The sequence below is a fragment of the Rana temporaria genome, chromosome 10 (assembly GCF_905171775.1).
Source record: "Rana temporaria chromosome 10, aRanTem1.1, whole genome shotgun sequence".
NCBI lineage: Eukaryota > Metazoa > Chordata > Amphibia > Anura > Ranidae > Rana > Rana temporaria.
In genome coordinates this window covers 73,488,898-73,503,776 of record NC_053498.1, presented here as the reverse complement: position 1 = coordinate 73,503,776, position 14,879 = coordinate 73,488,898, and the positions used below count along the sequence as shown (strand labels likewise).

The 14,879-nt window shown below is 39.3% G+C and overlaps 1 protein-coding gene across 2 annotated transcripts in view; it reads right to left on the bottom strand.

The window, feature by feature from the left end:
* Positions 1 to 409: 409 nt before the first annotated feature.
* Positions 410 to 14,879, bottom strand: part of DSCAML1 (DS cell adhesion molecule like 1) — a 395,567-nt gene continuing 381,097 nt past the window's right edge. The window contains exons 28-33 of one of the 2 annotated variants that reach the window (XM_040325463.1): positions 13,176 to 13,206; positions 12,970 to 13,088; positions 11,233 to 11,388; positions 6,997 to 7,191; positions 4,605 to 4,913; positions 410 to 1,348 (exon numbers count right to left, since the gene is read on the bottom strand). In XM_040325463.1, coding sequence (XP_040181397.1) covers positions 900 to 1,348; positions 4,605 to 4,913; positions 6,997 to 7,191; positions 11,233 to 11,388; positions 12,970 to 13,088; positions 13,176 to 13,206 — 1,259 coding nt within the window. In that variant the 3' untranslated portion in view covers positions 410 to 899. The remainder of the gene's footprint in view (positions 1,349 to 4,604; positions 4,914 to 6,996; positions 7,192 to 11,232; positions 11,389 to 12,969; positions 13,089 to 13,175; positions 13,207 to 14,879) is intronic. The other variant, XM_040325464.1, reaches the window with a different exon arrangement.

Below are 14,879 nucleotides of genomic sequence, written 5' to 3'. Positions count from 1 at the left end.
AGTCCATATCAGTATAGATATCCAGCATGAGATTTTTGCCCGTTGAGATCTGATATGTTTTCAAAGTGTTCCTTTAATTTTTTTGAGCAGTGTATATATTTTCCAGAATGGAAACCCTCATTTTAAACTAAACCCAGACCTGAGCAAAATGAACACTGAAACAAATGAAATCAGTTCATCATATAGGTAGAAGATGATGGCTGTTTTCCGTGAACATCTAGCAATTCCTGCAAAAAATATAGTATATATGGGACATAGAAAACTCGACATGAAATCTCTCAAAGTATACACACACTCATTAAAAAAAAGACATTAATATCTGTCTCATGTGCCAGACACACCATAAACTCATCTTTCATAAAGTGCACCTGTCACCTTGCATTCACCATCATTCAATAGTGCAAATAGAACAATTTATATAAATGATTTATTCATTAAAAAAACTCTTAATACAGAATAATACATTTGGTGACAGGTTCACTTTGAAGCTCTTGGACAAACGGATAAACCTCTTGAGAATGTCATCGCCATGTGAATACATTTCTTTATTCCTGGAAACACAGTCTCCACACACTCTTCAGAATCACTTAACATATAGCACACTCAGGCAACCTCCGAGAATTCTGCATGCAGCTCTCTCTCTTCTCTTCACTCTCATGTGCCACAGATAAAATACAGATTTCTTTTCTTATTTGTTTTTATCCTGAAGAAGAAAATAGGTATTTTTCATACAAAAAAATGTGTCTTTTATCACCAAGTTTTTGTTTAAATTTTCAATTTGTCCTTTTTTTTTAAATGTTTCTTTCAAAATATAGAAATACAGCCAAGACACTGCGCAGGGGGAAGGGATTTTGCAGTCTGTGAGTACGTAGGGAGAGAAGTGTCGGGAGGGGTGGGTGTCAGACCAATGTGTAAGATTTAGAATAGGCTCCTGCTCCTTGTTTCTGTGCCCGGCCACCTCCAGAATTGCTCATTTCCAGCAAAGAGTCCCGGGAGCCGCCCATCTTGCTGTGCTGGGCAGGTAAACGATTCTCTAAAGGTCCGGCAGAGGCAGCAGGTTCAGCGGGGGCAGATGGCGCCGTGGCTGTGGGGGCTGATGGAGCAGAGGCCGAAGCACCAGCCATGTGAAGAGTCCGTTGAGGTAAGTTCCCACCAGATGGGGCTGGGTGTGACAGGCCAGGTGGGGGTTTAGCACCCGGCTCTAGAGTCAGATGGCGTGAGTGATAACCGCGGCTCAGATTACGCATAGAGGCCTCTCTTGGAGGCACTACAGGACAAGAGTCATGAGGGTCAGGCTTACGAAAATGGGGATCAGATTTTACATACAGTGGAAGATTGCAGTATTCACCTGTAAACAAAAGAGACAGTATATAAGAACAGTTAGCCAAAATATGACTTTTTAAATTAGACAAACCCTAAAATTAATACATAAGTTTAGGTGGATTGTAGTGAAAATGTGCTATGAAAAAGCATCGATAGGAAATGTTTCCAACAACATTCTACCTCATGATTGTGCAATCAACACCTGTCAGAATTAAAGTGTTTTAAAAGAGAAGTATGGATAAAGATTTTGCCATAGTTCTCTTCTGAGTCACGGGACTGCACTTACAGTTCCTTGAAAAAAGTGAAATTTAAATTTTCCACATTTTGTCATGTTAAAACCAAAGGTGTAAATGTATTTTAATGGGATATTATGTGATAGACCAACACAAAGTGGCCACATAATTGTGAAGTGGAAGGAAAATGATAAATGGCTTTCAATTTGTTTTACAAATAAATATGTGAAAAGTGTGGCGTGCATTTGTTTTCAGCCCTCCTTAGTCAATACTTTGTAGAAACACCTTTCACTGCAATTACAGCTGCAAGTCTTTTTGGGGATGTCTCTACCAGCTTTGCACATCTAGAGGGACATTGTTGCCCATTCTTCTTTGCAAAATAGCTCAAGCTCTGTCAGATTGCATGGAGAGCGTCTGTGAACAGCAATTTTCAAGTCTTGCCGCAGATTCTCAATTGGATTTAGGTCTGGACTTTGACTGGGCCATTCTAACTCATGGATATACTTTGATCTAAATTATTTCATTGTAGCTCTGGCTGTATGTTTAGTGTCGTTCTCCTGTTGGAAGGTGAACCTCTGCCCCAGTCTCAAGTCTTTTGCAGACTCTAACAGATTTTCTTCTAAGATTACCCTGTACTTGGCTCTATCCATCCTCTCATAAACTCTGACCAGCTTCCCTGAACCTGCTGAAGAAAAGCATCCCTACAATATGATGCTGCCACCACCATGTTTCACGGTGGGGATGGTGTGTTCAGGGTGATATGCAGTGTTAGTTTTCCACCACACATAGCATTTTGCTTTTAGGCCAAAAAGTTAAATGTTGGTCTCATCTGGCTAGAGCACCTCCTTTTTTACGTTTGCTGTGTCCCCCACATGTCTTCTCGCAAACTGCAAACGGGGCTTCTTATGGCTTTCTGTCAACAATGGCTTCTTGTCACTCTTCTATAAAGGCCAGATTTGTGGAGTGCATGACAAATCTCCCGTACACACGTGCAGGATTTCCGACGGGAAAGCTGCGATGTAGCTTTGGACGGGAATCCCGGCTGTTTGTATGCTCCATCACAGTTTTTCCCATAGGAAAACTGCCAAAAAATGCCGGGCAAAAGTCGGGAAAAAAGAGAACTGGTTCTCTTTTTTTGTCCGGTGGTTTTTGGGCAGTTTTCCTGCCGTAAAAACTGTGAGGAGCATATACATGGCCTGGATTCCAGGCCAAAAGCTCTCCTCACAGTTTTCCCGTCTGGAAAACTGATCGTACGAGGCATCATAGTTGTCCTGTGGACAGATTTTCCCATCTGAGCTGTGAATCTCTGCAGAGTTACCATGAGCCTCTTGGCTGATTCTCTGATTAATGCTCTCCTTACCCAGCCTGTCAGTTTAAGTGGACAGCCTAGTCTTGGTAGATTTGCAGTTGTGCCATACTCTTTCCATTTTTGGATGATGGATTAAACAGTGCAGTGCATCCCAAATAAAAAAAAAGGATCCTTATCCACATAAACTGCAAGGAAAGGTAAATCAAGAGTTTTCCTCTGGCTTCAAATTTATTGTTCAGGGGCTCCTCCCAAGCACCTACTACCCTCCAGCTAGTAGAGATCTACCAATTTGTAAATCACTCAATTGTACAAATGACTATAAGACCCCTTTCACACTGGCACGTTTTTCAGGCAGCTGCTATACCGCCTGAAAAAATCATGCCCTGCAGGCTTCAATGTGAAAGCCCAAAGGCTTTCACACTGAAGTGGTGCACTAGCAGGACCGCTCCAAAAGTCCTGCTAGCCGCATCTTTGGAGCAGTATAAGAGCGGGGTGTTTACCGCTCCTTCCCATTGAAATCAATTGGAAACCACAGTAATACCGACCGCAATGCGCCTCTACAGAGACAGGTATTTGCACCACTTCCGGGTCTGATCCCGCGGGGAATCCAGCCTGTGATGTCACTCCCCCCGCTGTCTTCTGGAGTGCATATTACCCAGCTGTCCTGTACAATAGCAGGAGACACCCTTCAGGATTTCCTGATCCATGCCTGGCTCTATAATATTACATAGGTTTCATAGACCAAACAACCTTTTCACTTGTTGCCCAAAAAGCACTGAAAGAAGATAGGTTTCAGGGCTGGAATTAATGGAAGTGAAGGGGGTGTTTGCATTCCTACACCACTTCGATATTACAGATCAACAGAGTGGTATTAGCAACAAAATGGATGCCCAGGGCTATTCTGTTCCTCTAGAAGCATGTGTGCCCTGGTCTACAAGACAGCGGGAGTGCAGACCCAAACCAAATTGCCCAACTCATATTTAGAGCAAACAGAGTATATGCTCTGTGTTGTGCTGATTAATATAGGCTTTATGTTTGCCTGTGTATTTTGAAACATGAACTAGGTGAAGATTATTAAAGTGATATATTAAGGATATTAAAAGATTTGCTGAAGTTTCATGCACAGAGTTGAATTTCTTTTTTTCCTGTTCATTGGCATTTTTATAAGATGTGCAATCAGTGAAAGGATGGAAAGGAACTCTACCTAAATTTGGCACATGGCACAGGGCACAAGCCAGTACAGCTGCATTAGTTAAAACCAGTGTAAAGAGAACTACACTATCAAACATGAACTACCAGGGGCACAAAAATTGAAAGGAACATCAATGGTAGATGTTACTGAGTATACAGAAGTATGTAGTCAGCACATGGGGCAGCACAGGGACGAAGTGGTTAGAACTTCTTCCCAGCAGCTCTAGGGTTTTTGGTCTGAATCCCAATCATGGCACTACCTGCCTGGAGTTTGCATGTTCTCTCTGTATGGGTCTCCTCCAGGTGTTCCGGTTTCCTTCCACACTCCAAAAGACATGCTGGTAGCTTACCTAGCTCCTGGCTAAATTGGCCCTTGTATGTGTATGTATGAATGTGAGTTAGGGACCTTAGATTGTAAGCTTCTTGAGAGCAGAGACTGATGTGAATGTGCAGTATATAAGTAAAGTGTTGCATAAATTGACAATGCTATATAAGTACTTGTAATAAATAAAATAAATAAATAAATTCAGGAAACTCTAGGAACATACTTTTTGCTCTGTGAGGGATAGGCACAGCCACATTCTTGCTTGGATCACTGTCCTGTGGTTTGGGAGGTGATGCAGTGAAGCGACAAATGCCTGGTTCCGAAGGAGTGCTCATGGAGGTCATACTGTCCCCATTGTCATTGGTTCCTGTTGTCATTTGATCTGAGGAACTGTCTGAGATGAAGCATTCTGTAATCTCAAACTTGGCATGCTGTAGCTGTTCTTCAAGCTTGGCATGCTCATAGGCACGTGCAAGTTCTTCATATGTGGAGGATGCACTCTCTGTCGAGACCATGCTGTTCCGACCTTTGTCTGGAGAACAGAGAAATGGTCACAAAATGGATTCATCATAGCTATACAGACAAATCAGAGACACTAATACATAATGGAGACAAAATGGTTTACAATGGAACTACAAAAGAAATGAGCTGTGTATACTGAAAGGAATTCACTAGAGTACAGTGCCAATATGAAGCCTAAATTCCACAACATTCTAATTATATTGATTACTGACATTTAGTTTATTCAGTAATTCATATTGCCTGGCCAGTCCAGGGGGACAGGACCGTGACTCAGTTCTGAGCAATCTCTGAAGTGTTTTGCAATCTGATTCAAGCAAATACCTTAGAGTATTAAGCCTCGTACACACGGCCGAGGAACTCGACGTGCCAAACACATCGAGTTCCTCGGCCAGTTCAGCACTGAAGCCGCCGAGGAGCTCGGCGGGACGAGAGCTCCCATAGAACAACGAGGAAATAGAGAACATGTTCTCTATTTCCTCGTCGAGCTCCTCGTCGGCTTCCTCGGCCGAAAGTGTACACACGACCAGTTTCCTCGGCAGAATTCAGCCAGAAACTCGGTCGGAAGCTGAATTCTGCCGAGGAAACTGGTCGTGTGTACGGGGCCTTACAGTTTACACTGAAACATTCACACAGCATGGCGTACATGCTCTGTTCTGTGTTCCTGACTCCTGAGAATGCCTGCCCAGCACTACTGTCTGCATCGAATTCTGAATCACTGTCCCCACCCTGGGTAGGCCAGACAGCGTGAACAATAAATTAAAAGCTTCGTACACGTTGTTGGGTATGTAGGCTGTAATTTCTAACCTATCCTTCCAGCAATGCTAAATGCCTGGTAGTCGTAAATATGATGTATTGTATAGTAATATTTTGTATTGTCTAATAAAAATGTGTACACTTTATTTTATTCAGCAAATGCAGCTTTTTGTTCTTTTTCATGTGTTCCTACATCTCTTTACAGCCTGATATTAAAAAAAAGGTCTAAAGAATGCAATAGCTCAAACTGAGCAATTGAGTGCATCGGGGCTGTATCTTTAGCCATAGTGGTCTGGAAATCTTTTGTCATATAATAAATGTATATTTTTAAAATAAAGTATATATATTACAAAAAACACTATAAAATAATATTTAAAAAAAAATGTATAAACCCTAACACTCACTGTTTTTAAATGGCTGTGGGATTCGCTTTGAAGACTCTTTATAAATTATATACTGGAGATATTTTCCAGAAATTGACCTCAGCTAGCCATTGTACTCCCATTCCTCTATGCTATGGTTGGTCATCTGCTCTACCCGCCTAACTACAACAAGATCTTACTAGCCATTTCTTTTCTCTTATTATCCATCCTGGTTGACATCATCTGTTGGTAACTACTCATCTAGCATGCTGCCAAAAACTGATTGTGAGACCTTAATTGACACTTTATGAATGTATGACTTCTTAAGATAAACAGTCGAGACCTCCTTAACTGTAACTGAAACTAATTGTCAAATCTGTACACACTAGACTAGAATTTGTTTTTTGCAAAGCCAGTAATGTCTTAATGGGTATATTGCTGTGTGCCATACTTTGTTATAACCTGTGATACATTTTCAGCAATAAGGCTGTACCAGCTTGTCAGGTGCCCAAGCCCCGCCATTGAACTTATGGGGCTTCGGCTCGATACAGGAGGACGGGCTGTACTGCCTTATCGATGGCCCTGCTTCAGACACACCCCCTACTGAGTCAGGGCCAGAGCTCTGCAATCAGCAAGGCCCATGAGCTTTTCTGATTGCACATGTTATAGCTCTGGCTAAGCTGGGAGCTTGTTGGACCTCTACATAGAGACCACTGCTTTTCCACTATAGAGCAAGGGTCCCACTCACACACTGTAGCTGCTGGTATGTGAAAAGCTTTTCTACTCAGGCTGTAGCTGTTTTAGAAAGAAATTAACTGAAAAGACATAAGACATTGGAAACCTTTTGTTTTCATACACCTAGACTGCATTTAACTGATTTAAACTGATAGTTTAATAGGGCTATTTGGGAAGTACCCTATGTTATAAGAGAAATAGGTATACTATAAAACATAATTAGCAAATACTTGATAAACAAACCTGTATCCTGAGAAAGGCTGGCACTGTAACTATCGCTCTCAGTCACAGTAATGCCATGTTGAGACCCCACCGTCCTCCAATCAGAGGTCAGAGTTCGGGCAGGAGTGGAACTCTGGCACTTTGTGAGTGTCCATTGGCTTGAGTATCGGTTTCTGGTGCTGTGAGCAGACTTTACACTTTTTCGAGAAACTGGATCTAAAAGATAATCATTTTTTGATTTGATAAGAGAAGTGATAAAACATGCTACACCAGAAGAAAAATGTAATATAAAGGGGATAAAGAAATAGCAGCTAAACTTTTGATACAAAGTGACTGCGCCATTCCTTTTATTATCTCATTTAACACTATGGCCCAGATTCTCGTAGATCGGCGTATCTTTGTGCGGGCGTAACATATCCTATTTACATTACGCCTCTGCAACTTAGACAGGCAAGTGCAGTATTCTCAAAGTACTTGCTCCGTAAGTTGCGGCGGCGTAGCGTAAATAGGCTGGCGTAAGCCCGCCTAATTCAAATTTGGAAGATATGGGCGTGTGTTATGTAAATGTTATGTGACCCCACGTAAATGACGTGCGCCGTCCGTGGACATATCCCAGTGAGCATTGCTCCAAAGTACGCCGCAAGGACGTATTGGTTTCAACGTGAACGTAAATGACGTCCAGCCCCATTCACGGACGACTTACGCAAGCGACGTAAAATTTTCAAAATTCGACGCGGGAATGACGTCCATACTTAACATTGGTACGCCGCATGTACGCCTCATATAGCAGGGGTAACTTTACGGCGGGAAAAGCCTAACGTAAATGGCGTATCTGTACTGCGTCGGCCGGGCGTACGTTCGTGAATTTGCGTATCTAGCTGATTTACATATTTCTAGGCGTAAATCAGCGTACACGCCCCTAGCGGCCAGCGTAAATATGCAGTTAAGATCTGATGGCGTAAGAGACTTACGCCGGTCGGATCTAATACAAATCTATGCGTAACTGATTCTATGAATCAGGCGCATAGATACGACGACTCAGAGATACGATGGCGTATCTGGAGATATGCCATCGTATCTCCTTTGAGAATCTGGGCCTATCTGTGCATAAAGACTAGTAACTTTTTATTGCATACTCTCTTTCCTGTTGCAGTTTGCAAGCAATTTCTAGATGGCAGCTGTGAAATCTCTAAAATGTGTACAATTACATTTTTTTCCGATCATACTATACTAATCCATCCAAATCTGGAAAGATTCTAAAATCACTCAATAGCAAATTAAAAACAAGCAAAACAATTAACACTGAACTCCAAGCAAACAGCTGAACACACAAATGAAATACATATGGTAAAGCTGTTTCACCTGTGAAATGATTTGTGTTTTTGTTTATCTAGTTCTCAGCTTTACACAACCTTTTCTCTGCTGCAGCTAATGCTGGCCATACACTATACGAAAATTCGTCCGAAATTCGGTCGTTTAGAAAGACCTTTTGTTTTTTGAACAGTTAATGGCCACAAAATCGAAAATCTTTGGGACGTTTTTGAGCCGAAAAAACGAAGGACAAGTTTGGAAATTTTCTGCTGAACAAACGTTAAATCGGAAGATTAATGTGTTTCCCGTCCGAACTTTCTGCACTAGGTATATGTAAAAAAAAAAAAAAAAAATTTTTTTTTATTTATGTTCACTGAACGATTTATCGGTCATTTACATGATGGCACTATCGTTTGCGCTCACGACCGAACATTCGTTTTTCGAAAGTTCGTTCGGACGATTTTTCGTGGAGTGTATGGCCAGCATTAGTAACACAGGTTTTGTCCTTGCCCCAGTCTGTGACTGGACAGTAAAAGAAGAAGCAACAGACTGATGAGCTCCTTTCTATCACTCTCAGGGACTGCAAGAGGCTAATACATAATCAAATGTAGGTACTTATATCGCTTACTTTTAAAAATACATTTGATGATGTACTCTTGAATAGAGACCTGCATTAATATGTGTCTTTTACATTTGCCTGGAGTTCAGCTTTAAATTCTCAAAGACATAATGACAAAATAAATACAGCAGATGGTTACCTACTTTCTAAACTTATAAGACGTTTTGAAATACAACTACAACAATAGTATCATGGCTAATGTCATACAAATGTCACTATATTTAGGCCCTGTTTACACCAAAACGTGGTGACGGAAGGGAGTATTCTGTGTGCATTTCCCAAACTGCAGATACATGCACTGCCCTTTTAAGAGTGTGTGGGTGCCAACGAATTGTGGGTGCTGATTAAATGAACGTGCAAGTTCCGTTGTAAACCAGCCCTTAAGCCTCTCATTATCAACTCACATCAGCCACACAGTACAAAATACATTTTATTAAATAATGCTTTGATTTATGTTTAATATACCACTGGGTCCATGATATCTACTCAATATATACAAATGCACACCTTTATATTAATTACAATAATTGTTTATACAAACACAGCATTAGCTCATCCCTATAACTCAAGTATTAATTACACTCCTAGTTACATAATTGTTTGGAGTAAGTGATGTCTTTCAAGCTCATCCTCTTTTAACCCCTATAGGTTTGGCCCAGCGAAAGGCAAAAGTCCAATGGGCAACTTCAAAACCCTGCTCCCCCCCCAATCTGGAATAAATGTTACTTTATTATTCTTAGTAATTATAACTGTGCTCCCATTGCCCCAACTGTGCTCCATTGGCTCCCGCTGCTGCCTGCTTGGCCCCAATTGCAAGCTGCTAGCTCTGTGGGCAGTCGTTAAGAGGGAGGGGCCAAGAACGCCAGTGAGGGACCAGTGAAGATCTGCTCTGTGCAAAACCACTGCACAGAGCAGGTAAGTATGACATGTTAAAAAAAGAAAGTCTTTAATATCACTTTAAGTTCGTTTCAAGGCTTACTTCACAAAGCAATAATGCCAAATAATTTTAGGGCAATTAAATAGGCTAGCTGACAACAAACTTTATACATAAACTACAATGCTTGAAGCTTATTAAACTGATTTTTTTACTTAGGCATAACTGCCACCCCCAATCATGAGTTAGGCGTTTAATGCTGAGTTGTGAAATCTGGCTTTATCTCTTCTCCATGTAGTTTGGCATTAACTACTGTTTAGTTAAGAGAGATTTCATAATTTTATTTGTCCTTTATAATTACTGTACATTTCATCATTTTTCATAATTTTGTTTTAGAGTGCCTATATTATCAGATTTTCTGTCTTAGAATATGCTTGTATACTCTTCTTCCCTAAAATCATTTTTGTGACCCAAACATCTTTCCTTAACGTGTCACTAAAGGCAAAAACATTATATTCTATTTGGATGGAGTAAGGGAGATTTGTTTCTCGCCATCTGTGTCCCATAGTAAAGATTTCCCTTCACTTCCTGTCCCTTAGTCGAAACAGGAAGAAAGGAAATCCCTCCAAAGTGAGAGAATCGCAGATATGTCACTAGAACTAGTGTTTCCATTGGAAAAATTTCCCCTCTATTCCTGTTCTGGTGTCAACACAAAATTTGTGATTTTTTTTTTACTTTCACTTTCGATAACGGGACAAATAGAGAGGGTGAATCTCCCCAATGGGGGCACGGACAGCAATAAAACCTGACACAAGTTCCAATCCCTCTTCATTTTATCCAAAACGAAAAAAAAATGTCTTTAGTGACACTTTAACTAAAGTTAGCTATGCATTAGTAGAATTTTGTTTGTAACGTTGTCGTTTTAAGATTGTTTGTTCAATTTTTGAATCGTTACATTTGGTTTCAACCTTAGTCATAAGAAAATTCGAAGGAGCAGGATGGATTTTCTTGAACAAAAAATTTGTATCAGTGAATGTGGCTTTCTTTCAGTTAAGTCCGTTTGTTCCAAAATGTTATGGTAACTGCAAACTACATTTCTAAGTACTTTTGAATGACATTCAACAAGTCATCAAATATACAGAGGATTTTTGTATTAATTTTAATACAAATGTTTGAATGAATGTTCGTTCTAGTCTACTAGTGTATGGCCAGCTTTAGTCCTTGGTCTCCTTGGACCCACTCAACAATCTGTCCATCTAATGCGAAATATGCAGAACCTGAGCATCCAACATGATACATACCATTTGTAGCTTTTGCAATAGAATAAACCATATGTTGTAAAATGTCTCCCCCCCCCCCCCTATCAGCCCTATCCATCTGGATTTTCTGTTTTTCTATTCCAGTTCTCACTGCAGCAGCCATTCAACTAGTTACAATACAGGCAACAACTTACTGGTTCCTGGTCGGATGTCAGACATATCAATAAGTGGCCCAGAGTTTTGGATCAATGCAGGGTGATGCAAAGAAACTCCAGTACAGAAACTTTGTGGGTTCACAGTTGGGCTGAATTCAGGGTCTGTTATCGGCAGTGTTGCTTTATCATCTCCTGCTCAAGAGGCAAATACAGAGACAATGTTATTATAAAGATACAACACTATATACAGATATCTTATGAATTAGGATGCAATCATTTATTTTATATGGCGATGGAAAAAATAGAACTTCATAAGTTGAAAGGCTACCAAAACATTGAGACATCAAACACATAATGCAAACAGAAAAGTACTCTAACAGCAGCCAATCAGAATTTATTTTACTGACCAGTCATAGACTTGTTCTGCCTTGTGGTATTGCACATTGCATATTTTTCTTGAATAAATCAAGTTAGTTGGTCTACTCAAATAAATGAAGCATGTGTGTGTTAATATAAGAAAAATAAGTGTGGTCTTCACAAAAAAAACATGGCTAAACTATGTAGATATGTTTCATTTAGCGATGCGTAAACTGTTGGCACTATATAAACCGTGTATAATAATAAAAATAATAATACAGCTACTATTACTTACTAGTTTCCTTCACCTCGCATAAAAGTAACATTGCCATTGACATACAATTAGTCTGTCCTAGTTGTGCAGTACCAAAATGTATTCATAATTCTGAAATCACCATAATTGACCACGTCCAGTGACTTATAGGCAAGTGTTCAGACATACTTGAATTTTTGGGGTTTTAATTTATGTGTGATAAATGTATGGTGATTTTTTTATATTTTGTAATTAACAATTTTTTATTAAACTTACATTTTTTTCTAAGAGACACTGCAGTTTTTTCCTTTTTGGAGCTCCTTTGATGGGCACTTTATGCTTTCATTCCCCTTCCATTAAGTATAGGCTCCATGAACACTACCCATTAACTTTGGTGAGCCGGTTGTTATAATTAGATATTTATTTTTTAAATAAGTATTTGGATATTAAAAGAAGCAAAGAACTTTTTTTCCAGTTTTTACAATGTATTTTGTAAGATTCTCCATAAAATAAAAATAAAAACCCCCAGTTTAAAAAATTGTACTGCATATTGTAGTGGGGAATACATTCAGTATGCAGTGAGGTTTTTCCTAGCTGACTCGTCTCACCCATGCACTAATGGCATCAGAGATTACCAACTAAGCAATTCAAATCAGTGTTATTGCTCATTCTGTATTTCAGTAATCCAAGGCTAAGCAGTAACTAACCAGATCAGATAAAGAAAACCTTATTTAGCCAGAATTTTAAATGAACTCAGTAGACTGCTATGATTCATTCTATATAAGTCATGTATCATGCATGTACAACAATTGCAGTCTACAAAAAAAGGCTGTTTTTGTCAGTAATCAGCTAGTATGGGATCTTCTATATTATCAACCAAGCTAAACTTGTTGCATGGTAATCTGTTCTTTGTGTGATTGAAGTCAGCTCGGAAATGTTTATAGTTTTCATAAGATTTAGAAGTTCTGTCATTGGGGCACTTGCTTGCAAGCTGAATAACTACATCAATGGCTGTCTTTATACTATAATCTTCCAATAATTGTAAAAAAAAATCTTTTAAAGTTGCCCATATGCAAGCATTTTCAGGGTCTATATCTCCTTAGCAGTTTTAAGCCTATATAAATCAAACCTATGTTATGGATTTTAGGTTCCATGTAGATTCTTACCAAGTTGCTTGACACCCTCTTTATCTTCAATAAGAAGTTGGACTCTGGGGATATCGATGTGTAGCCTTGGCCCAGCCGGTGGTCCCTTCACAGGTGTGTCAAAACTGCGGTTGTTTTTGCTGGTATGAGATGTCAGAGAAAAATCAAAGAACCGCAGGCAAACAATATGGATAGTTATATGTTGGGGCAAAGCAAATTTTACTTACCTGATTAGCATCTCTGCAAGACTTTTTGCATCTATGGGAAGAAAAAATCAGTTAATAAGTGCCCAACTTGTTATTTTAATAGCTTACCTCTACCATAACATCCACAGATTATAAAACGGAATGAAGGGAATTTATCAAAGCTGGAACAATTGTGCGTTCTTTCAGCTTCTTTCATTTTAAAGCTTACCTGAACAAGCTGAAGATAGAACTGATTGGTTGCAATGCACCACTCCTCCAGATTCCGCCTGCTCCAATTTTGATAAATGTCCCCCATTACTATATATCTCAGAAGTATGAGACCACTTTGTTTTAGAAACCACGGTCATAGTTTTGAATCTGCCTCTGTGTTAGTGTCCAAGTAAAACAAACTTATAATAATGACACACATTTGTCCGTCTTATAGTCTGCAGGTCCTGAGTATACATTTTCATGTGCCTGCTGGGGAAACAAAGGCTTTTTGGCAGTCAGACCATTTGCTAATGTACAAATGCTGTCAAATGTCTGTGGGCAGCCTTAGGGCTAAACTACATTGAAGATTTTAATCTCTTGCTGTTCAGCAATGTAGCTTCTTATCAGCAATCATGTCATTTATAACACATTGAAATCAGTGTGCTGCTACAGACATGACTGAAACATGTGGTTAATCTCTCAGTAGAAGGGGATTAAAGGGAACCTGTAGTTACAAGAATAAAGGGACTGCCATTGTAGACCTTCTAAAAATGGTAGTTGCCTGGCTGTCTCTGGCTGTTGTATTTTTTGATTCACTAACCCGAAAAAAGAAAACAGTGAGGATACTTGGAAAGTTAGCGGCTCCAAACACTGAAAAGAAGGAGTCAGCATGGCAACCAAGAAACAAGCATTTTCAGAAGAGCAACAAACTGGAAGAGTACTAATGTCTTTCCGATGAACTACAGTTTCATTGCGAAAACCAAGTTCCACAATTTGGTATTTTGTGATTCACAGCAAATGCAAATATACAGTGTTTGACAGACTTTTACATACTGAACAAGTGCAGAGAGTTCTAGTCTGCATTTAGTTCAAAGTTCTGTATTAACATTAACGTTTTATAGCTACTAGCATACAAACTGACAGAATATCTGAGACTACACTACAATGTTTTTGTAAATGAAAGCTGTCCATTGATTTATTTATTCATTCTCTCTGTGCTGTTGCATTTTGACAGCAGGATTCCTCCATTGTCAGAATACACTAATCAGTGGCTGCAGCTAATGAATGACAACAATTTTCCAACATTCCCGTTCAATAAAATTCCTTTGATCAACTTCTGTCTCTTGGAAACAGCCATAGATGTATCAAAATTCGGCCAGTCCTTGCTTAATTGTCCAAATTTTATTTAGTCAATTAAACCCTTAGAGCATTTTCTTCTCTACAAGAAAAAAAAATGCATATGTGGATATATCTTACTCCTCTATGAAATCTAAAAAAAAAACTTAATCTGACATTTTACAGTAATAATTTTTGCCATAATTTTTATTTCATTTGCAGTCACTGCCTTAGGGCCATCTAAAGATGTACAGTGAGGAAACAAAATATTTGATCCCCTGCAGATTTTGTAAGTTTGCCCACTTACAAAGAAATGAAGCGTCTATACATTTTTTATCACAGGTGTATTTTAAATGATGGAGACAGAATATCAACCAAAAATCCTGAAAAAAACACATGATACAAATGTTATAAATTGAG